The sequence below is a fragment of the Eriocheir sinensis genome, chromosome 2 (assembly GCF_024679095.1).
Source record: "Eriocheir sinensis breed Jianghai 21 chromosome 2, ASM2467909v1, whole genome shotgun sequence".
Classification (NCBI taxonomy): domain Eukaryota; kingdom Metazoa; phylum Arthropoda; class Malacostraca; order Decapoda; family Varunidae; genus Eriocheir; species Eriocheir sinensis.
The window spans coordinates 17,497,648-17,521,568 of record NC_066510.1 but is presented as its reverse complement, the minus strand read 5'-3'; the positions used below and the strand labels follow the sequence as shown (position 1 = coordinate 17,521,568).

At 42.2% G+C, this 23,921-nt stretch overlaps 2 protein-coding genes and 2 non-coding genes across 6 annotated transcripts; 3 read left to right on the top strand and 1 right to left on the bottom strand.

The window, feature by feature from the left end:
- Positions 1-2,667: 2,667 nt before the first annotated feature.
- Trnad-guc (transfer RNA aspartic acid (anticodon GUC)) lies at positions 2,668-2,739 on the top strand. Its single transcript has one exon. It is a non-coding gene; the product is annotated as a tRNA-Asp (tRNA).
- A 5,031-nt stretch (positions 2,740-7,770) lies between these two features.
- Positions 7,771-20,421, top strand: LOC127000372 (mannose-6-phosphate isomerase-like). Of its 3 annotated transcripts, none has more exons than XM_050864042.1 (8): positions 7,771-7,938; positions 14,503-14,672; positions 14,800-14,948; positions 15,306-15,447; positions 16,135-16,299; positions 16,458-16,625; positions 17,500-17,702; positions 17,942-20,421. In XM_050864042.1, exons 2-8 carry the CDS (start codon positions 14,504-14,506, stop codon positions 18,176-18,178), a joined length of 1,233 nt encoding a protein of 410 aa, XP_050719999.1. In that variant the 5' UTR covers positions 7,771-7,938; position 14,503; the 3' UTR covers positions 18,179-20,421. The 3 variants fall into 3 exon arrangements, with proteins under 3 accessions (XP_050719999.1, XP_050720010.1, XP_050720002.1); XM_050864053.1 differs by lacking the exon at positions 7,771-7,938 and adding an exon at positions 7,976-8,089; XM_050864045.1 differs by lacking the exon at positions 7,771-7,938 and adding an exon at positions 8,159-8,179.
- Trnam-cau (transfer RNA methionine (anticodon CAU)) lies at positions 16,985-17,058 on the top strand. The gene has a single exon. It is a non-coding gene; the product is annotated as a tRNA-Met (tRNA).
- Positions 18,657-23,664, bottom strand: LOC127000388 (beta-sarcoglycan-like). The gene is made up of 7 exons (XM_050864069.1): positions 23,330-23,664; positions 22,725-22,839; positions 22,278-22,460; positions 21,836-21,944; positions 21,544-21,633; positions 21,171-21,326; positions 18,657-20,863 (listed from the first exon to the last, which is right to left on the bottom strand). Exons 2-7 carry the CDS (start codon positions 22,829-22,831, stop codon positions 20,549-20,551), a joined length of 960 nt encoding a protein of 319 aa, XP_050720026.1. The 5' UTR covers positions 22,832-22,839; positions 23,330-23,664; the 3' UTR covers positions 18,657-20,548.
- Positions 23,665-23,921: the final 257 nt, after the last annotated feature.

Genomic DNA, 23,921 nt, shown 5'->3' with positions numbered 1-23,921 from the left:
CGTTTCTTCTCTTTCCTTGCTTCCTTCTCTCCAATCTTTTCGGGGCATTTACCCTTTTTTCTTATACTTGGTTGGCCCCTCCTTCCATAATCCCATCCCTCACTTAGTCGTTCATTCCCTTATTCAGTTCTTTACTCCCTTCTTTTGTCTCTCTTATCACCACTCTTCCCCTCCTTTCCTCCCTCCTATCTCTCTCCTGTACTACTGCTCCTTGCTACCCCTCCCGTTTCCTCTCCAATCTCCCCTCAAGAATCTAACCTCGATCCATCCATCTTGTCTAACCCAACTCCATCACGTCCCTAATGATAATGCCAGGATATAAAACAGAGCACGGAAGGTCGGGGGAACCAAAGAGAAGACAATCACAAAGTAGCGTTTGATTATCCGACAGACTCAAGGTCAGCCCAGGAAGCCCTTCTTTTTTTACCTACATCCTCCCTTCTCTGTAGGCTCACCGAAGAGGTTCGCAGGCAGAAAAGATCACGCTGGCTTCCCATTGGCCAAAGTGGAACAGACGAAGACAGCATTAACCAGTCACAGAGCGTCCTGGAGGCTTATATAAGTGGGCGTGATCCAAATTAAGAATGCTGTTACAGAGAAGCTAACAAAAATAAGGATACTATACACGAAAGCTCTTATCTAAGGCTCCAGAACGCTCTGTGATTGGTTAATGCTTAATAGAAATCCTAACAAAAGGAAACTGCCCACAACCCCAAGAGGCGGAACTAGGAGCGAGGTAGCACCTGGTTGCGTACCGCCCCCCGGCTTGTTTGGCTTACCAGTTTTGCAGCTCCCTGCATCAAAGGCAGTGAGAGGAGCGGGAAATCCAGAACCGCTCCCGCGCGTGTTATGTGGTCTGGCAAGGCTATCAAGCAAAGACTAGTTTTTGGGGTACAGCGAAACCCATATTGATATTAATTAACGACATACTGACTGCTTGAACCTTAATTTGTTGTTTAAACACACATTAAAGGAGAGAGAGAGAGAGAGAGAGAGAGAGAGAGAGAGAGAGAGAGAGAGAGAGAGAGAGAGAGAGAGAGAGAGAGAGAGAGAGAGAGAGAGAGAGAGAGAGAGAGAAGGTATTTGTATTAAATTGCACTATGTAAGATGTAAAAATAAAAAAATAAAAAAAAAGGTATACAAAGACAGACAGTAAACCTCTGATGCATACTTTGATTAGTTTCTCTCTCTCTCTCTCTCTCTCTCTCTCTCTCTCTCTCTCTCTCTCTCTCTCTCTCTCTCTCTCTCTCTCTCTCTCTCGTTGACATAGGTATTTCTTCATTAAAAGATGCCCGACGGTGAATCTTTAAGATAAAAAGAAGCTCGCCTCCATCCTTCCTTCCCCTTGCATCTTTTCGAAGTATTTCTCCCTCCCTTTCCTCCCCGCATCTCCCCTCTCCCTCCCTCTCTCTCCCTCCCTCCGTTGGCCTTACATATGCTTCCCTCCCTCCCCCTGCATCCAATTCTATCCCATCCCATCCTTCCCCTTGTCTCGTGTCGGTGTAATACAATTTTGTTCAACATGTATAAGTTTTATCTTCATTCATTTTCTGATACCCGACTTAAAAAAAAAGTAAAATAAAGAGAAAAATAGATTACTCCGTCAAACCACAGCCATCATGTAAGGCCTTGTTTTTCTTCCAAGTTTCCTCGTTTTACAGCGGGGGCAAAAGAGAGAAAGAAGAAAAGAGATGCGTTTTATGATCCTCTCTCCCTCTTCCAAGACTGCAGATGTCGGAGAGAGAGAGAGAGAGAGAGAGAGAGAGAGAGAGAGAGAGAGAGAGAGAGAGAGAGAGAGAGAGAAATAAGGTGCCCGATAAACAATAACTACATCACAACAACTAACGAACCTACACCATACAACTGTACACTCCTACTGTCTTTCCTATTCCCCACCTGCACCTCACCACTAATCCACTTCCTCTTCGTATTATACCCTTGATTGAAGAGAGAGAGAGAGAGAGAGAGAGAGAGAGAGAGAGAGAGAGAGAGAGAGAGAGAGATGCTCCGTCACGCCTTCAATCCTCCTTCATATTTCCTTCACGCTCCAGTCCCACTCTGGTTCACACATTTGTATCCTTCCTTTGCTCATAGTGTATTCGCCACACACACTCATCCTTTCCTTTCCTCTACTCCCTCCTCCTCCTCCTCCTCTCTTACTCCTCCCGTATGTCCTCCCTCACACTTCTCGTTTTCCTCCCTCTCACACACACTTCTGTCACCTTTCCTCCTCATTTTTCATATTTCATCTTTCCCTTCACGCCTCTACATTTTCTCCTAAGTGTTGAAAAGTTGCTGGGAAGAGTAAATGGTAAGGGAGGGTGAGAGAAAAGTAGTAGTAGTAGTAGTAGTAGTAGTGGTAGTGAAGGTCGTGGTGGTGAAGGTGGTGGCGGTGCGTAGCAACACTGTAATGTTGTGTATTTGGATGGGATGCTGCAAGGGTTGATCGAGATGCGGGGATGCTGGGGGTTGGAGGCATGGAGCTTCGCAGTCTGTTTATGACCATGAGCTGAGCTGCAGTCAAATGAGGCTCGCAGAGGGCAGGCAAGGTCTTCTGGTACATATAACGCATAAAAATCCGACCCAGAGATGATGCTTAGAACAAAGGAAGTACGGGAGGTTAGGTCAGGGAAGCATTATTTCTCAAGGGGAAGGATGAAATGTCTATCCTCGGTAGTATAGTGGTTAGTATCCCCGCCTGTCACGCGGGAGACCGGGGTTCGATTCCCCGCCGGGGAGATACAGATTTTTACTTTAAAGCATTGTGTATTCCTATAGCTTGCCGTGCATTCCGGACAAGGATCATGGCATATTTTCATGGAAATTTGATTTATGTGATGTAATATATTATTATATTTTATTACGCATGGACACTGAATCGCCGACACCTGACCTTGGAGGGACTGGTTAAGTCTGCCCTAATACCTATAATTAGGTATTTTTTTATCTCGTCAATTCATGTGGAATGAGAAGAGTCCTTCACATTAATTTTCTGACTAGGGGGCGGTATTTTTGTTTTTGTTTTTCTTCTCCTTGGCAAGTTGGGCCAGCGGGAGATGGAGGGGGCAGAAGGGGGAGCGGGGAAGAGGAACTTTGCAGCGTGACTCTGGCTTCCATGGCGTTGCTTCTTCGGGGTCTCAAGATCTGGAATGTAGCAAAGATATTAAAGAAGAAGAAGAAAAACATGTAGCACAAATACTTAAAGAACAAAATATGAAGCACAGATATTAAAAGGAATGCATGTACAGAAATTGCTAAAAGTAAGAGAAGCGAAACTAAATTATATAATCAAGTAAATAAATGTGTATAATTACCGGTTTGTGTAGCTATTAATAGTGAAAAGATTATATTCTCAGATATTTTGAAAAATGTATGACCAGAAAGTGCTAAAAATAACACGACTGTATAAGTAAACTAAATAAATAAATTACAATGTATATAAATATTTTTTATTTTGTGTAGTTTTTAGTAAGAAAATCTGTTCTCTTAAAAGATAGCGCGTAAATCCTTCCGTATATTTTAAAGAAAGGCCTACGTGATGTTAATGATGGTCTGATGGACAAACTATAACGAAATTTTGCGTCATGAAAAGAAATATCGAAGATCTATTCACGTTGTTTAAGAAAATGTCTAACCTTTAATCATAGTAGCGGAAAACCCGCAATGTTGATTTTATATACTTCAAGAATACGTCACGTCAGTATGATTACCCATGTCTGTAAACTTATGCAGTGTTTCTTTGCGGCAACTGTCAGAGTTCTTTGTAAGTCCAACATGATTCCTTGCAGTACTTTCTTAGGCAACCTGCGAACACCGTCTGCATACAAGCGTACAGAGTTATGGCATTTTCCAAGGCCACCATGCAGGTCTTCTCTCGATGATCGCAAAACGTGCAAGTAAGCGAAAAATACATATTAGCCTCATTACACAAATCGAGGAGGAAGAGGAGGATGAGGAGAAAAAGCAGCTCTTGTGCTTCCGAGGTGGTTCCGAAGAGACGATACTTGGCTTCTAACAGTCTTAGATATGCATTTATTTTCTCTGTCGGTTCTATACTTATGAAGACAAGATTGTTTAATTGACGTAAGAATCCGCCTTATCATCCCGATCACTGGGAAGGGGGAGAGTCTTAGCGACAGTACCCTTTGTGTGATGCTTCTACTCAACAAAAGTACATCCGCCGCGAAACAGGTATAGCTATGACTTGAAAGATTTTGCCATTGTCATCGTATCCCTCGTTCCTTTTGTCCCTTGGTTGTTACGTGCAGCCCTTGATTCCCCCCACCGCTGGATGGCTGTGGTCGCGCCGCATGGGCCGAGGATGACTGTGTAGCTGGCGTGATTAATATGGGGTGGATGGTGTGCCTGGTGGATGACCGCGGCAAAGTTGAGGGTCACGGTGAGACGCTCCTTATGGCGAGTCACCCCAGTCTAGTTCATACCTGTTATCGTGGGTGTGTGTGTGTGTGTGTGTGTGTGTGTGTTAGATCATGACCCGCTCACCTAGAAAAGGGTGTAGGTAATTGTTCGTTAATTATGACCTATCACCTGAGATTCATTGCTCAGGTATCAGACTCATCATTCTCTTCAATTGTTATTATTATTATTATTATTATTATTATTATTATTATTATTATTATTATTATTATTATTATTATTATTATTATTATTATTATTATTATTATTATTATTATTATTATCTTTATCATCATCATAATCAACATCAGTATGGCTCACCTGTACCCTCTGTGTATAAATACTTACCAAACACCACCAAATAAGGGTAATTAGTTCATTGTTCATGCTTGCAATAGAACACTGAGCATGCCACGGCCGCAGGGATAACAATAGCTTGCCTGAGTGCGTGTGTGGTGACCCAGAGAGGCGGCGAGGCCACCTTTATGCAGGGAACGCACTCTGGGCAACGAGCTGGGACGTGCAAAGCCGCATGCACTGACCCGCGCCAGCTTACGCATCGCCGTGTTGCTGCAGTGGCAAGAAACTTTAAATGGCCTTTATTCTGCTGTTTCCATGTTATCTTTGCACCGTTTTCGATTAAAGTCATTGGTTAATAAATAATGTGATCTTGTGTTAAGTTTCGTCGCTGCAGTAGAGGAAAATTTTAAGTACTTGCGCTCGTTTTCCATGTATGTTTTTATCTTGCGTTGATTTTCGTCTTTGCAGTAGAGAAAAGTTATAAGTACCAGCGTTTTTTTTTTTTTCCTAGTATGCTTCTGTCGACGTAATATCTGAATAAAAAAATCTTTCATGTGCTGTTTTAGTTTTAATCTATTCATTACTAGCTGCCTGGCCGCCACCTTCAATGACTTCCTCAGGCAGCGAAGGGTACACTCAGAACCACCTCTTTAACCATACGGGAAAGAGCGCCACTTTAGGCATCTCGAGGGCCACTGGGAGAAACGAAACCCCTTAGAGCAGTGGTCTTTAAAGTGTCCTAATACCAACCAAGTTCAACTCCAGCTCGGCCTGTTACACCCTCTTCAATATTGGCTCAGTCCTACTTTTTCCTTTCAATATCCTCTAAAAAAAAAGACAGATTTTTTTAGATACCTATTTTGGATACCCTCGTAGACCCGGTTCGATATTTCATGGGTGTTTTGAGGCACTTAAAGAACATCAGCCATATAGACCTGCTCATCCCCTGCTTCCTTCACGGCAAAACGTATCTAGCTCAGGTTGTGTGTCAGGAACCTTGCCCTTGAGAGAGAAATCTAGATGGCACTAGTCGGCCAACACGCAAACTCCTCAGACCTTGACAGACAGCGGGTATGATTAGATATTTCTTTTTTGCTTTTTTCTACCTTTGCGTAACCACTGTAGCTTTTATTGCCTTGGGTGGTTGGGACAGCGAGCTCCTCAATTAATTCATCAGTCAGTCTGGAAAATAACAATGTTTTGAGCAACCCATTTATTTACGTATTTTTTGTTTGTTTGAGAATTCGTCCTCAAATCAATATATACGTCTTTAATATCATGCATTACATAGCGTGTCAATTGAAAACCATGTAGGTATACTTGGTGTGTGAATGCCACGACACACACACACACACACACACACACACACACACAGGATCAAAATAGACTCTGATACAGGATATTACGCCGTCATCTCATATATCCGGTATACTACAACAACAACAACAGGTAAATACAATCCAGTAACCCTGGCAACAGCAGAAGCATTGAGACCCCCACGCGAATACATAATACGAGAATGCTAGATTGAAGGTTGTATCATTGTTCCCTAAGTCTCATGTATCGTTGAGTGCGGCACTGTATAATCTTCACTTCTTTCGTCTCTATTTCTGTATATATATTTTAATATGTCTCAGGACGAATTGAAATTATTATTATTATTATTATTATTATTATTATTATTATTATTATTATTATTATTATTATTAATAATAATAATATTATTGTAGGCACCGTGTTATCATCATCATCGTCATTTCGTTTAACGTCCGTTTTCACTCTTCCTGAGCGGTTGGACGCTCCGTAGGCACCGTGTTTTGCGGGGTTCCCACTATTCCGTCTTGACGGATCCGTCGACGTTAATGACGTCAAAATGACGTCAGCGAAACAGCGGCCGCCCGTCAGGGATGATCCACTCCGGCAGTCCATTGCTCATCATTTGTTGACAAACATATGGACAGCATTAACCACAACGACTTCTTGTATATGTTAGTTTGTAGCTAAGTACTTCTAGCTCATATTTTCATTATATGTAGAATATTCAACATAACTGGCCTGGCACCACCACCGCCGTTACGGACCCCCAAAAGTTAACTTGAGTTCATCTCTGGACGGGCTCCGAGCGGAATAGGGGGAACCCCGCCTTAGCGTAAACAAATCATACTCCCAAACATTTCGGGGCCTACACACACACACACACACACACACACACACACACACATACACACATTTGATAAGGCTTTTGTAGAAGCTGTGGGTATTTACATTATGAACATGAAAAACACTCATGAACCCGACTGTTCTTCTTTACATGTTTCTTTCTTGTATTATTGTATTATTGCAAATCACATTACGTATTGGCTGGGGATCGGGATGGCATGTTCTTCCATTCTCCTTTGTTGTGTACTTTTGCAACAATAAACCACCAATCAGTCAAGCAATCAAGCCGTTGGAAGTAATAGTTATAGTGAGAGCCGAAAGCGTCTGAGAGTACGGGCAGGACCAAGCTGTTTAACCATTCGAGTGAATCAACAAGAAACAGTAATATGAAGACAAGAAAAAACAACCGTAGTCGGGAGCCGTTGAAAAGGCTAAAATCCCGACGACCTTAGGCCCCTTTGACACGGGGCCACTTAGCAGCGCTTCTCAGCAGCGCTGCAGCAGCGCTACTCACGCGCATCCGTGGCGCTACTAACGCGCGTCGGTGGTGCTGCTAACACCCGACTCAATTTTAGTAGCGCTGCTGAGAATCCCCGCTATGGTCTCTTTCAGACGGGCCACTCAGCAGCTCTTCTCAGCAGCGCTGCTAAAATTGAGTCGGGCGTTAGCAGCACTACACTCGCGCAACGCACGCGCTGCTAAAAAAAAAAAAACAAAAAAAAAAGTGGCGCGGCTGCAGCTACGTGTGAAAGCTCCCATTGAATGCCATGTATCTTGACGATTAGCACTACTTTTTAGTGGTCGTGGCTGCTTGTAAAAGCCTTCATTCATCTCTATCATTTACTAGCGGTAGCGCTGCTGAGAAGCGCTGCTGAGTGGCCCCGTGTGAAAGGGACCATACTGGATTGGACTGCACGGGCCCGTCAGTCTTTCGCCCTGCGCCGTCAAGCTCAAGTTCAAGCCGTGTAAACAAACGTAAACAAAGCAGCAGAAGACCACGTCCAGCCCACCCTCGGCCTGAAACAAGTGACTCCCCCGGCATTACAACCTTCAGGAGACCAGGTGTGTAGTGTATACGTGTGCACCTCCGGCCAGACAGGTGTTGTGGTGTTGTCAGCCCGCCTGCGTCACCACCACGGAGGGGAGGCGGACAGGTGTTGGACAGGTGCAGGCGAGGGGTGCCAGGGAGGACGGCAGGGTGACCTTCAGTTATGTAAGCCGTTCGGCACCCATACAAACACCGGTGACAGTGTGCAGTGCTTTCTTTCGTGTGACAGAAGGCATAAGACGACTTTCACTTCATGTCAGTTCAGTAGTCAGCTTTCACTTCATATCACAGTCCAATATTTAGCTTTCACTTCATGTCAGTTCAGTAGTTAGCTTTCACTTCATATCACAGTCCAATATTCAGCTTTCACTTCATGTCAGTTCAGTATTCAGCTTTCACTTCATGTCAGCTCAGTAGTCAGCCTTCACCTCATGTTACAGTCCAATATTCAACTTTCACTTCATGTCAGCTCAGTAGTCAGCCTTCACCTCATGACACAGTCCAATATTCAGCTTTCACTTCATGTCAGCTCAGTAGTCAGCTTTCACTTCATATCACAGTCCAATATTCAGCTTTCACTTCATGTCAGCTCAGTAGTCAGCCTTCACCTCATGTCACAGTCCAATATTCAGCTTTCACTTTATGTTAGCTCAGTAGTCGGCCTTCACTTCATGTCAGTTCAGTATTCAGCTTTCACTTCATGTCAGCTCAGTAGTCAGCCTTCACTTCATGTCAGTTCAGTATTCTGCTTTCACTTTATGTTAGCTCAGTAGTCAGCATTCACTTTGTCACAGTCCAATATTCAACTTTCACTTCATGTCAGTTCAGTAGTCAGCTTTCACTTCATGGCACAGTCCAAAATTCAACTTTCACTTCATGTCAGTTCAGTTAGCAGCTTTCACTTCATGTCACAGTCCAATATCCAACTTTCACATCGTGTCACTGTGCTATAGGTATAGCCAGAAGAGTATGAATGGACCATATTGGCTATACAGGCAGTGCCACACGTGGCCACTCAGTGAACCGTCAAAGCAGTACTTTCCATAGAACTCAAGTTATGTATTAGAGTGCATCCAAGGCTGCCTCCAGGATACATGGCCTCGGTGCCACCACCGCTCCAAGCCAACAACTGCACACACTTTACTCCTACCCGATTTCCTGACTCTACTATTTGACATGGAGAAAAACTAAAATCGGGTAGGAGTGAAGTGTGTGCAGTCATCAGCTTGGGGCGACGGCAGCATCATGGCCATGTATCCCTGAGACAGTCTCAGACGCACTCTAGTTTATAACTTGAACTCTATGGAAAATTCAGCTTTAAGTTGAATGGCCACATGTGGCACTGCCTGTAAAGCCAATACGGTCCATTCTCTATAACTTGCCAAGCCAAGCATGACACACCCAGGACACAGAGCATTAAGAATAAAGGGAATTAAGTAGAAGATAATTTCAAATATTTGGTTGTGTGGCTCCCAGTTCACTTATCTGTAAGTCCAGCATTAAGATATCCATTTCACTGAAATTTTATTTTTCTATTTTAGGCCAATTCCTATTATTTAATTTTATGCTGATTGGGGTTGTTCTGAGATGGGTTTGTGCAATTTTCAGTGGAATTCGTAAAATAGTTTTTTAGTTTTTACCTTTTTTTCAGTTTTCCCACCCTTAACCCTTTCCTTGCGCGCGGTGCGGACGCAACTATCCCCTCAGGCGCAGTCAGGGAGCCCAATGGGGGGTCTCTTTTAACCTCTGTATCTCAAAAACTATTCATCACAGCTAAAAACCAAAAACACCAATGGAAAGAGGAGGTCCAGATCTATAGGAGTTGGTTATGTATGCCTCATGCGAACGTACATGCACGTTCAGGGAGTATTGAATGTTAACACTTACGTCGGTGCGTGCGGGATGATCAGCCGTATTGAGGGAACTGCGAACATCTTTTCTTCAGATTCTGGCAAGGGAGTATTGCCAACTGCAATATTTACAACTATTTGGTCAAAGAATCAGTCAGGTGATAGGTGAAGCTATGCAAAAATGCCGCTATATTGGGCAAGAACATCCACCAGTTACTCGTCTGTAGATTTGCCACGCTGGGCTGATATGATTTTCCACCAAATTTAGAGAAGAATCCACTCAACTGTCAATCCTGTGTTGTGAGAATTAGTGTTGGAACACACTCATATGCGGGAGATTTGAGTGCGAGTGGAGCTCACAGCGAGCGTTTAGCACCACCAGCAAATATGCCTGACGCTCGCTGCGAGCGTTTAGCAAGGAAAAGGTTAAAAACAGTCAAAACTAGTTGTAAAGTTTATTTCCAATTTACTTGATTTTCTAACACCGTATACAAAATTGAATTGCTTGCATTTGGAAGCCAAGTTTTTTTTGATAAAGTATATACAAGAATCATGAAAAATAGATACCGTAATATATTTTTTTCCCCCAAAAAAATACTACAAAGGATTTCATAACTAATGTTTGAAGATATATAGAGCAAAAATTCAGCCCTGAAATTTAAATCTTTTTACACTCTTTCTTTTGGTGAAAAAACTTTTTAGATACGTTCAGAACTTTTGAAGTTGTTTCGCATTATGTCCAAGCAACTTAAGAATCGAGAAAAAGGCACTTTTCTAAATCGTGATCTATATCACTTTGTATGAACGGTGCTGGAGGCTGTATAGGTCTCAGAGAGTTTTCTTCATAAAGCATTACTCCCAGGCATCCAGTCCCCTTCTTTTACAAGGATATTATCCACTCTTGATAGGGGTATCAGGAGGTGCCAGCTCCCTCATTGTTGCCGGATTTGGGGTTTAGAAGCCACCAGGCGAGTAGTCAGCACTAGAAGCTTTCCCTTTCTTCTTTTGTGTCATCTTCTTTACTTTTGCTGCTGCTGACTCTCGATGTTTCAAGGCAGACAAGGTATGGGGAGACAAAGGAAATCCAAGCTTGAGAAGGTGAGAAGATGCTTGGAAACCAAAGTTGGGTTCCAGCGTGGTGACTTGTACGACAAATACCACTCTTCTGTAACCATAAAATTTTTATTTTGCTGCACTTCCTCCACATCTTCCTGTGTATACTTTCATTGATGTTCTGTGACATCTTGATAGGGAGGCGGGTCTCGGGTGGAGGTGTTAGGTGAGGGAGCAGAGGCGGTCGCGGGCATCATGACATTCAACACCAGGCTCGGATGTTGTAGTGGCTGTAGAGGTTCCTTGTGTCTCTAGCTGCCTACTCCTGGCAGCTATAGCACATTTTCTTCTCCTCTGGGCCTTCTTAGAAGGTCATGGCATGTTTTCAAGCACGAAAACTGCGAGATTTCTGCAGGGAAATGCTGTATATCCAAGCGTGACAAAGGTGGGTTGATAGCTGAGACGTGTGAGAAAGCAGAGAGCACCCCACGGGTCTGACTCATGATCTAGGGTTGCCAGCTAGGAATGAGTGAGTGGTGTAGGAAAAAAAATTGGTGGAAAAAAACAATTTTTGGTGATTTTTCTGCTTAGAGTACCACGCGTACGCACATGAGAGTTCAGACCTTCGTGATATGCTGGCGCGGTAAATACGGGTAATAAAACATTTTCTCCGACCCAATTTATCTATGTACATATATGATAGTATACCATTAAACAGGCCGTGCTTTCTATATTCCTACGGAATTTTTTCGCAGAAAAAGATTTTTTTGAGGTAAGCCCTTGAAACGGATACCTTAACCCTATCACTGCACATGGTGAGGGAGGCGACTATACCTCCAGGCGCACTCGGGCAGCCCAGCGGGGGGAGGGGGTCACTTTTAACCTCTGTATCTCAAAAACTATTCATTACAGCTGAAAACCAGAAACACCATTGGAAAGAGCAGGCCCAGATCTATAGGATTTGGTTATGTATGCCTCTCCTGCAAACCTATTGTCACGTTTAGGGGGTGTTGCCTGTGAACACTTACGTCACCGCATGTGCGACGGTCAGCCATATTGAAGCTACTGCGGAGATTTCTTCATGTATTGCTGGCAAGGTAGTACAGTGGTACCTCATGATTCAAACTTAATTGGTTCATTTGGGCTGTTTGAATTAGAAAGCAATTTATTCCGTTGAAATTAATGTAGAAAAAAATATTCCATTCCAGGCCCCCAAATCCTCATATTTTTTCTAACATTTTTATGGATTTATGTTGTACCCTGTGGCCAGATCACTCAAATAAATACATTTAAAACAGTTAATATTTGCTGGGACCTACCAGAATTGGTCTATCTTATAGATTCGACGGCACTGCTTTGAGATGTAAACTTCTTCTTTTGACCTGTAATGCTTTGTATCGCTTCTTAGGTCCTCCTCCTCTCGTTCCTTCCTTCCTTCTTATTCACACACCTTCCTTTTCAGTGTTACGTAATTTTCTAACCTGAAATAAAGTCACTTATCTTCACTTATTCAGACATTTGTGCCCTTTTTTCCCAGCACTGCACGAGGAACACTTTTGCCAACTTTACCATCCTTCTCTCTGTTTCCTTTTTGACCCCATACAGCCCCAACACCGTGCAGATTGCCCCGTTGTCCTCCTCTAGCCTCCTAGCCCACTCCTCTCTGCCTATTACCATCACAACTCCTGCTACTAACTCCGCTCTCTGCCTCTCATAGTTGCTGCATTCCACTATTAGGTGTTCTACTGTTTCTATCTCCCCTGTCCTACAGCTACAGTTCTGGTTTCCCCCATCCCTGTTCCTGCCTGGGTAACGGGTATAAAGTTCATGCATCATATTTCTTTATTATTATTATTATTCATTAGTCTAGTCGTTGTAATATTCTAGTATATTTTAAAAACTTAAGGAAGTGTGAAATTTCAAACTTGAATGTGCTTCAGTGTTTGTTGAACTCGTATGTAAAGTAAGAATGTTAAAAGATAAGTGCAAAATAGAAAAGAACGCTTGTAAATATTGAATAATAACCAATCATTTCAATATCTCTTCAGTATTATCCATAAATTGTTTGTGTTTATCAATCAGACAAAGTTAAACAGTTTTATGTGTCTTACGTCAATGATCCCTGTCTCCTAAGGAAACATAGCGTGTCTTGTGCGTGTTGTCAGGTTTGATGTACAGCCATCCACTAGTTTGTTTAGGTACTGGCATTAAGTCACTTAATTTTCTTCCTGACCACTGTCATTTTACATGAAGTAGTGGTAAGTACTACTGTTATACACATTGTTATCCCGCACAATTGGGCTATTTTTCAAGGGAGTGTGCGGGGAAAAATGGCAGTCGCAGGTTTGGTTGTTTTTGAGACTGGAGTCCGCGGTATCACATTCACCGACCTGGCTACACTGGTGGCTTCATCTGCAGCCATTTGTTTGTGTTCAAATTGCAACGCACATTCGAATTGGAGGACAAATTTGTTTCATAAATGTGTTCGAATTGGGAATTGTTCGAATTGAAAGGCGTTCAAATCACGAGGTACCACTGTATTGCCAACTGCAAAATATACAACTATTTGGTCAAAGAATCAGTCAGGTGATAGGTAAATGTATGCAAAAATGCTGCTTTATTGGATAAGAACATCCACCAGTTACTCATTCGTAGATTTTCCACACTTGGCTGATATAATTTTCCACCAAATTTAGTGGAAAACCCACTGAATTGGCAATGCTGTGGGGTGAGAAATATTGTTGGAACACTCTCATACGTGGGAAATTTGAGTGCGACTGGAACTCGCAGCGAGGATTTAGTACCGTGCCACCGGCAAGTTATGCTAGTCCTCACTTCGAGTATTTAGCATCGAAAGGGTTAATAGCTAGTGTACAGTACTACTCCCTGATTTGATTCCAGTCGCTTAACTTGGGGTTTCTATTTGTTATTTTGGCTGTGTGGCCCCCATGTTAATCCAAGTAACTTTTTTCTGTGTCAAGTAATTCTTACTCTCTGTGAAGAAAGGCATTCATATGGCATGTGCATTTCAATCACCGCCATACATTTGTGACATAGCCCTGATTTCATTCCCTAGTTATTTTGAAGATGTTACATGTAAGACACTGGGTTGCATTTCATGAGATGTTAAATGCTTTAGATAGGCCTATAAGTTCAACATTGAAAGATTAGCAGATTATAAGGAGGCCGGGGAACTCTGTGTGATGACGTTCAGTTCACAGCTAAATGGTTACGAGTTTGATCCTGGCTCATGGCAGCTTCATGGTGAGAGACATAGTGCTCTCTTGTGACCTTAAAAGAGCTATATGGTCTTTTGTTGCTTAGTTTAGAGATATTCGTTAATCACCTTAAGCTAAAAATGTAATATGATGGAAAAAATAATTACTTCATTAAATACACTTAGGATAATGCCTGCATAGGGGGCTATCTGCATAAGAAACAGCTTCCATCACTCCTGCCACCTCACTGCACAAGACCTTTTACTCTAGCTCATCCTTATGCTGTCCAAAGCCCTAACTATCACTCCTAACCTCTGTATGCAGGATCACCACTATAGCTGACCTTTTTTTATATTTTTCTTCCTTAGGCCTTTGCGAATTTTACATATTGTGCTATTGATGTACGTATTTTTTTGTGTAAAGAAGTTTTTAATCTGTGGTTGTCACATTCCCTCAGAATGGAACTTGAATGTGCTGTTCAGAAGTATGCATGGGGTGTGCCAGGCATGAAGAGCAGCGTGGCACAGCTGGCTAAGGCTGCCACACCTGAGTTTGAAGTGTCCGAGGAAGAGACATTCGCTGAGCTGTGGATGGGAACGCATCCCAATGGCCCTTCAGTCATCAAAGGTAAGGAATGGACTGTGCTGGGAGTATTGGTAGGTAGGTAATGTGTGTAGGGTTGCCGAACTGTTTTAAGTATTTTATATGTGCATAATATTTCAAAAGTACATATGCTTATATTTGCATTTTATAGGCACTGGTGAGGTACTGGGGCACTACATCAGGAGACACCCAGGAGTGTTAGGCACCCCTGTCATCCAGACCTTTGGGGAGCAGCTGCCCTTCCTCTTCAAGGTGCTCAGTGTCAACCAGGCACTCTCTATCCAGGCCCATCCCAATAAGGTAAGAACCTTTGCTCCAATGTTCACACATGTATCATGTTAGTTTATGTGAATGTGATAATCATTGTCAAATATATATAAAGGAAAATATAAGTTTTCTCCTTGCTCAGAAAGTCAGAATAAGGACTTCTTTTTTAAATATATTTACATTAGCTTCCCTAGGTGAATAATGTGAATCCCATGATTACACTTAACCATATAGTATGACACCTTTCTAAAATTGGCTCCCTGACATAAGAAATAAGTTGGTATACAAGTGAATAGGTGGGACTAGTGTAACTAGTGTACAGTGGCATTACATGTTTTATGTCAATATTCAGAGCCTTTTTTTTTTTTTTTTTCTTTTTTTTTTTTACAGAGTCATGCTGAGGAACTTCATCAACAACGACCAGAAGTCTACAAGGACCCAAACCACAAACCAGAAATGACCATTGCCCTCACTCCCTTCCAGGCATTGTGTGGCTTCAGACCAGCTCATGAAATTGTCAAGCATCTCAGAGGTTTCTTTACTTAATGCTTTGCTTTAACCACCTAACAATAGCATCAAATATTCTCTAACAACTCATCAATTGTATAACATGTGTCATCAAGCCACCTAGCACTGCGCAGTAACCTCTGCATGCGAGTAATAATAAGTAGACAGGGCTTAGAGTCTGGAGGGATGGAGTGAGCCATAATTTGCATTTCCTTTAGTTTACCAGATTTCAAGATACTTTGGGTACTTTTGTCCTTCATCTTCATGTTATAATGTAAACACATTAACAGTTAAATGTTTGTTGTAAATAACCTGCAGCACTTTTCTCCCTATTACTGTATCTTTCTTCCATATACCAAAGTATTTTTCCATTACCTTATCATTTAACTCTGTCTTACCATGGTACCATATAACCTCAGATGTCTGGCACTTAGATTTCCTACTAACTCACTTGCTATTAGGGGAAAGTTGATGTGAGGGAACTGGGTGTCAGAGATATATCAAACATCTTTGTTTAATTATGAAATATTAATAGCAAACCATCTACTGCCCTGTGAGACCTTGTACAGGCACATATTGCATGTCAGAATTTACCTGGAATTGATTATCCATCTTTTGGCATATATGTGAATTATCCATTCTTGAAGGAACATCATTGATATTTGTTTGATACATGGAAGCTTAATTGCTATATTTGTTCATTGTATTTCAGAGCTTCCAGAGCTACAGCAGGTAGTGGGAGAGGATAATGCCAACACCTTCATTGAAGAGCCCACAGAGGGAAACTTGAAGGAATGCTTTTCTGCAATGATGAATGCCCCCAAGGAGAAGATTGAGTCAGCCCTGAATGACCTTATTACAAGATTCTCAGAAATGGGTGTGTTATTCAGGCTTCTGATTCATCTTACCTTTTCAGGTCTTCTCTGCTCTCTAACACATCCTTCAGTAGCTCAGATTTCATATAACCTTGATATTATTTCATCCATTTAGCTGCTTTTCACTTTCTGGTCCAATCATATTTTTTTCTCCCATCAGATGCTGCAAAAGGTAGTGAGCTGCTGCAGGACCTCTTCATGACCCTGCATGACAAGTATCCAGGTGATGTTGGCTGCTTCTCCATCTACCTCCTGAACTACCTTACTCTGCAGCCTGGACAAGCCATGTTCCTGGGACCTAATGTTATTCATGCCTACTTGTTTGGTGGTAAGTGTGAACATTGCTTCCAAGGTAGTGAAAAGTGTTTGGTGTGTGTGTATGAGGACAGATGCTGTGTTTACAGTCACTGAATCATAGCCTAAACAGGGATGATGAGCCTAATGACATCTGCCAACTAATTCAGAGGTGATGAGTTACTAATTTTCCAGCGAGAGGGTTGTCTGAATAACAGGAAACAAATGCCTAAGGAATCATTATCCTTTTTAATTTGCAACATTACAGTAGCATATTTGGTAATCCCATAATACGTATACCACATGGAAAGAATATCCCACTTTGACAATGCACCTTCTTCAGACTATATCTGATGCCCTGCTCCCCATCAGGAACTTTCCTCCAGGGGGTGGGGCTTCGTGGTGCAGTGGTTAGCACACTCGGCTCATAACCGAGAGGGCCCGGGTTCGATTCCTGGGCGGAGTGGAAAAATTTTGGCAGCTTTTCCGATACCCTACGCCCCTGTCCACCCAGCAGTGAATGGGTACCAGGTATTAATCGGGGGTAGTGTTCCATCTCCTGGGATCTGTTCCCTTCTCCTATAATTCCTTCCCCTTCTGTCTCTCTCCGGCATATGACCACAGATGTTGCGCCGACTAAACAAAACTTTTCAACTTTAGCACACTCGGCTCACAACCGAGAGAGCCCGGGTTTGATTCCCGGGCGGAGTGGAAAAATTTGGGCGGCTTTTCCGATACCCTACGCCCCTGTCCACCCACCCGTGAATGGGTATCAAGTATTAATCGGGGGCTGTGTCCCATTTCCTGGGATCTTTTCCCTTCTCCTATAATTCCTTCCCCTTCTGTCTCTCTCCACCATATGACCACAAATGTTGCACTGAATAAACAAAAATTGCCAACTTCTTCAGACTGTATTGAGTGTATGGCCTGCTCCGACAATGTGGTGCGTGCCGGCCTGACCCCCAAGTACCAAGATGTTGAAACCTTGGTGTCCATGCTTGAATACAACATGGTGCCTGCTGAGTCTAGAAACTTTGAGGGCTTTAAAATGGACAACTATACCATACTTTACAACCCACCTGTACTGGACTTTGCTGTGGATATGATAGAGGTATGTAGCTTATCCCTCACAAAGTATACTTCTATATGGAATGTGCATCTCACATGAAACAGGCTTCATTCACATAGTTCTTCTAGGCAGAGTAGTCAAAGGTCATTCTCCTCAACTCCTCTCCTCAAACAGATTGTCATCCACCTCTTTAATAAGAAACTTGCATAACTGAATGTATTTGCATTTTCACAGGTAGATCCCTATCAGCCATGCTAATATAATGCTGGACCCTTTCTCAGGTTCCGAGCGGGGTGGAGCAGTACACCCTGCGGCCCGTGGAGTCTGCCAGCATTGTGTTGGTGGTGGAGGGCAACACCAGCAAAGTGGAGGTGAACCCCCCAGCCCCTGGTGAGGTACCTCAGGTGACTAGTCTTCAGCGTGGCTCTGTGATATTCCTTGCAGCTGACCAAAGTCTTACTCTCAAGCCTAATTCAGGGTCGCGCCTCCTTGCCTTCCGTGCCCTGTGTGTGCTCTAAGGTGCTGTTGGTGTGGCGAGATGCATTGAGGCTGATGCATGCTTTACAGGGCACCTATCTAGGCTCTGTGTGGTACCGAGGGAGGAAGGGTTAACAGGTGGGTAGTATTTGGTGGTAGATACATCATTGAGGCTTGCTGGTTGTTATGTAGTTGTTGCATCTTTTATGACATTACAAATACATATGGTATAATAGTCTTGAGATAGTTGTCAAGTGATATTATCTGTGATGCACAAAAATTATATATATCTGTAACTGAAATTTGAGGAAATCTAAATTAACACCAAAATGAAGTAGAATAGGTATTTAAGATGTAGTGAGATGCATGAATAATTTATTTTATATTATTTAATGTTATTAAAGTAGTTTTAAAGCTAGAAGAAGCCAGATAATAACAATATTCCATAATCTATTTCCATCTTGTGAGTGAAAGGTTGTATAGACAAAGGCTGGCCAGCATGACTGGCTGGCTGGTAGATGGACACAGGAAAGCATGTTCATTTTATTTTTCTCATATCACAATACAGTCAAGTCACTTACCCATAAAATATCCACAACCCTCAGTAAACAGTAACTGTAGTGTGTAAACATTCTAAGGAGTGAGGGAACTCAAACAATAGAAATTTGGTCTTCTAGTGTCTCCTCACCAAGAGGTGGACCGTTGGTAGTGTAACGGGGCTATTACACTGGGCAAATTTACCGTGACTTTTCAGTCAAACCACAATTTCCACCGGCGTGGTTCTCATTTCTGTGGTTTTCTGACATGTCCATGATCTTCCAAAGCTAAGGTAGATTTCACCGAAGGACGACGGTATTACTCACCATCATCATCAGCAGCAATAACAAGAAACAAGAAGAGGAAGAAGCTACACCCTACTGTCCCTACATTCGCACAGCTATGAGTGTTGTTGCCTGGACCAAGGCCTCCGAGGCCACTTTAATTGAGAAATTACGGGACATGCCAGCTTTGTGGGATCCCAGGCATGAATTGTATGCAAAAAAACTGCATATAAGGAAGAGCAGACACTGGTTTCCTAAGCTGCATCACTTCACTGCGCTCCTCTCTTTTTGTAAGCCATTGCCGCCTCCACATTCTTTTCTTTTTCCGTTGCTTGCTTAAATTGAGTGTCATTAGAGCCAAAGCAACGGCACTTTGAGTGAAAACTGGGGTGCGAACAGGGATGTCAGCCATATTTGTTGTGAAAATGTGTCAGTCAAGACCACGGTACACTGGGAGAGTGCGAGGCAAGTGTGATAGGAAGACGACGGTGGTATGTCCATGTAGGCAAAAATCCATGATTTATAACTGAAGATCCGCGGAAAATTTGCCCAGTGTAATAGCCCCTTAACAGGTAGATCCAGCCCGGTAATACCCGCAGCTAGTGTACCTGTAGTTTTAACTGTAAGAACACTAAACAACTTGACAGCAATAAATATTGCTCTGGTGCTTGATGACAATTGAAATATTATGACCAACATAGTTTCAGATTCCCTTTTGTTAGTGATGTAAAAAATAATCAGTAAAGGAGATAACTGACTTGACTGTATTCAGTCAAAACTTTGGATATGCAATGAAATGTATGAAAAATTCATTAAGCTTTAAAATTAGGGTAAGGTTGTTGGTTGAGGATGTTGTATTATATTCTTTAAATTCCTTGATCATACACATTAAAGTTTAAGGTAACTTGAGTCTCCTTATCAAAAAAAGAAGACAAAAGTTAACTAAGGGTGTTTAGAGAAGTGCCTACAACATTAACTTATCTATTTTTAACATGAATATATAACCCATTGGAACTTGATAATCATAACATTGTTTTTGGTTTAAATTTTAATTAATGTGTACTATATAGCTTTAGGTAAAGTATAGCATGTATGGCAACCCAAACTCACAGAATAGTGTCGTAGTTTAATATTTTAAAAACGTATTAAGTATGTGAAACTCTGTGCTTTACTTTGTGGATTTCCCTAAAGTTGTGACTAGAATAGTGTTACATGACTAGCTATAAAGAATCAAACCAAAATTTGGGAATCCCTGACTAACCCAGGTGTGTAGTACAAGAGGTAGTAGTGAACTTAATCTGTCTTAACCTCAATCTGCTTAGTACTTTGTGCAATACTCTCTACTGAGGAAGCAGTTCAGACTAATTATAAATTCTACCATCAAGAACAAGTACATAAATTGTATCCTAAAGTACCTATTTACATATAAAAATTCTGTTTTAATAAATAAACAAAGTACCTGGTGACTAGTTTTAATATCTTTGAATACTAACAATATAATACTGCTAATTCCAGACTGACTAGATTCTAACATGCAAGTCTTCAACAATTTAATGGCTAGAAATAGCCGTAGACTAGCACTAATATCCTTTACATCCGAGTACATGGGTTATTGAAGCTTGCACAGTTAATTTGGGTGGCGGGGCTGCGGCGGTTGTTGTCTACAGGCACTGGGACCCTGAAGAGCTGGCCTTGAGGCAGACACACACACAGCTTGTACTGCCCACGGTCCTTGCTGGGGTCTGGGGGCGCAGCGAGAGGCAGGGCATTTACGTCCACCATGATGCCCTCCCCAGTATCCAGCAGGATGGAGCCGTTGATACTCTTCATATAGATGTCCTGATCAGCAGACCATGTCAACTTTCCACCATCAAGTGACATTCCTTCATTGCCTTTCAGTCGAATCTAGAAAAGACGCCACTTTGATAGAAGCATTTACAAGAAGAAGGCAGAAATTCTAGGTATGAGTGAGAGATGTGGTATGAAGTGGTGGACTAGCTTAGAATAACGAAGTGATGATGGAAATGGGTCATGGGAAGGCTTTGATGGAGGAGTGGTAAGGGTAACAATTGAAAGGGAAAGTGGAAATGAAGAGTGTGCAATAATGGTCTCCCAAAGAGTATGGACAGCAGTAGGAAAGTTTCAGTGGCAAGACCGGGCTGCATAAATTAATATAAATAAATGTAAAGATGGAAATTAGCAAAAGTCTTACTGTAGAATCAGAGCGTATCTTGAGGTCAGAGAAGGTGGGGCTGGTAACTCTGGAGGTTTTGCTTCGGCGCACATTGAGGTTCTTCACACCTCGAGGCAAGCCAAAGTTCGGGTAGTCAGTGGAGAAAACAGTCCCACCTGTGTCTGGGTCGACCACCTTGAGACAACATTCACAGTATTTGAATTCATAATCTCACAACAACAGAAATTAACTTACGTATGATGACTGTAAAGATTTGATGCATCACCTAGCTCTCATAAATTATACATTTCTATCTAACAGTATAAATGCTTAATCACAGAAACTAGTATTAATTTCATATGTATTAAGATTGTATAAACAGCAGCAAAAAGTAAAACAAGAAAACACCTGCCTGGAAACTGTCTACACTCTTAATTTCTATTTTCTCTGGTCCAACATCCAGCACTGGGGGTTTGTTTGATGTCCTCAGGCTAAGAGAAACCTGAAAAGATCAGTAAATTACATATCAGCAAGGACATAAAGAGATTGCTTGTGGTAACTTCTGAGAACTACTCTATCTGCTCTCCCCATCCATAAATCTATCAAACTTCTATTTTAAGACTTATAAATGCATTTGCACAGGCATTATTAGACAAGTTCATGATGGTTTTTAGGCAGTTTGGTCAAATAACATCAGTACAAACCTTGCTGTTATCTCCACTGATTGAAAATGGAGTGTCCGAGTACCCATAAATGATTCCGTCTTTCTTGATAATGTTTCCCAAGTTGGCATTTCCATAGAATTTGGTTGTTCTGTTGAAAATAATGATGTCAGGTTATTTTTTGTCTTAAATCATCAGGCTGCAATGCAAATTAAGTATTTAGAATCGTGTAGTTTTTGCACTCATTAATAATAAGGATGTGTGCTTAAAGATAAAGCTTGACAAGCTACAAAAAAGCAAGCCTCAAGTTTCTCTATGTACTTCCTCTTTATACATTCCTATATTAATGAGCATGGAGCAAATGAAATCTGATAAAATAAAATGTTATAGTTTTCATATATGCAGCATTTACCAAGTATTAAATAGTCAACTAGAAGCATGTGAGTAGTGAGAAGTAAACACCAATCACAATGGAGAGACATACTGAGTGCCGGGCAGGAGCTCAATACTCTCCATGCCATAGCCGAGACGCAGCACTCCCATGGCAAAGAAGGTGAGGAGGAGGTTTCCGGAAGCCAGCAGCAGCAGCACCACTACCAGGCCCCAGAAGAAGGTGCTCTCCCCTTGCTGGGTTGCAGTTCTCTTGGGTGGACTCTCACGCTCAACACTGAGGAACAATAATGCAACATGATCTTCGTGAAACAACTCGCTAATCCGTCTGACATAGAATTACAGCAGCCATTTAAAGAAAACCCAAACCATGTTGTAGGAATAATTCTATTCACTAAAGAGAACAGTGAGAACCAAAAAATGATGCTACATAAAATCTGGAAAGAGAAATGAAATGAAATTGTGACAGAAGTTCTGCTACAAAGCCTATACTTTGCCTCATCAACTGAAGTGCACTGAATCACTATAGCGGCGTGTGTACCTGGTGGTGTGCGTGGTGGAGCGGCCGGTGAGGGTGGCGCGCTCCAGGGTGCTGGGGGCCAAGGAGCTGCTCTCGGCCAGAAGGGAAGCTGCTGCAGAGTCCCCCATCCTGCCTCCTGCAATACACATACCAAGGAGTTATCAGGTCAGGTTATTTGGTTGTTAGTTGAGTAGTAGTAGTAGTAGCAAGGGAAAGAAGGATAGGTGTAGAGAGGAAGGGAGACATGGAAGGAGGCTGAAAGGGAGAGATGAATGGATGAATAGTAAAAGGATGTATGGAGGAAGCCAGGAGGAGGCGATAGAAGGATGCTGGGAGGGAAATGAACGGAGAAGTAATTATTTATCATCCTGTGGTAAAGTAAAATTCTTCTTTATTACCATTTCTTACCCTTGCTACCCCCTTGCCCTTACACTCCCACCCCCCTTAGCCTTACCACCCCCCTCTCCCTTACTGCCCCCCTTTTCCTTACTGCCTCCCTTAATTTACCCACCCTACCCTTACCATCCCATCACTCTTACTACCCCTCTTATCCTTACCCCCTTTCCCTCCCCTTACCACCCCCTTCCCCTCTCCCTCCCCTTACCTCCCCCTTCCCCTTCCCTTACCTCCCCCGGTGTATGTTCCTGCCACGGCCTCCAGCTTTAAGGGCCTCAGGGGTGGAGTCTCCCCTGGAACGGCTGCCCCTTGACGAGTCCTGTACTGCTATTAGTCCTCCTCTTGTGCCTCAGGTGTATTTCCTCTTTAATGTCTTGTTTTAGTGATTTTATTCTTGCTTCGGGCCAGTCTCCTCCTCCTGCCTTCCTCTTGTGTTCGAGTTGGTGTAATATGGCTTAGTAATGCATAGTTTGTAATGTTTGGTACGCTTTAAAAGGCAGAAGGTATAGTTTGACTTAATTTGGATTCCTGTATATTAAATTTTTCTCTATGTGTGCAATGAGATCTTCTATATTATCGTTTTAGACTGGAAATATCTAAGTCTAAGTCAATATTGTATGTTTGAAACAGTGGCATCGTCTGCTTATTGACAAAAATAAAATATTTTAAGCTTGTATCAATTGAAATCTTTTAACTCATCCTATTTACGTCTGTCTTTATGCAATATGTATTTGAATATTTACCAGTAGCATCTAAAAAGTTACGAGTATCTCTATTTTTCATCCATTCATTCAAATCTCGATCCTCACCAGCATCGTTTCA

Coding starts and splice junctions, on each gene's coding strand:
- LOC127000372 (XM_050864042.1), top strand. CDS start 14,504: ATGGAACTTGAATGTGCTGTTCAGAAGTATGCATGGGGTGTGCCAGGC. Junction 14,673..14,799: donor TGGCCCTTCAGTCATCAAAG/GTAAGGAATGGA, acceptor TGCATTTTATAG/GCACTGGTGAGGTACTGGGG. Junction 16,626..17,499: donor TCATGCCTACTTGTTTGGTG/GTAAGTGTGAAC, acceptor CAACTTCTTCAG/ACTGTATTGAGTGTATGGCC.
- LOC127000388 (XM_050864069.1), bottom strand. CDS start 22,831: ATGGGGGACTCTGCAGCAGCTTCCCTTCTGGCCGAGAGCAGCTCCTTG. Junction 21,634..21,835: donor TCAGTGGAGATAACAGCAAG/GTTTGTACTGAT, acceptor TGATCTTTTCAG/GTTTCTCTTAGCCTGAGGAC. Junction 20,864..21,170: donor AGATACGCTCTGATTCTACA/GTAAGACTTTTG, acceptor CGTCTTTTCTAG/ATTCGACTGAAAGGCAATGA.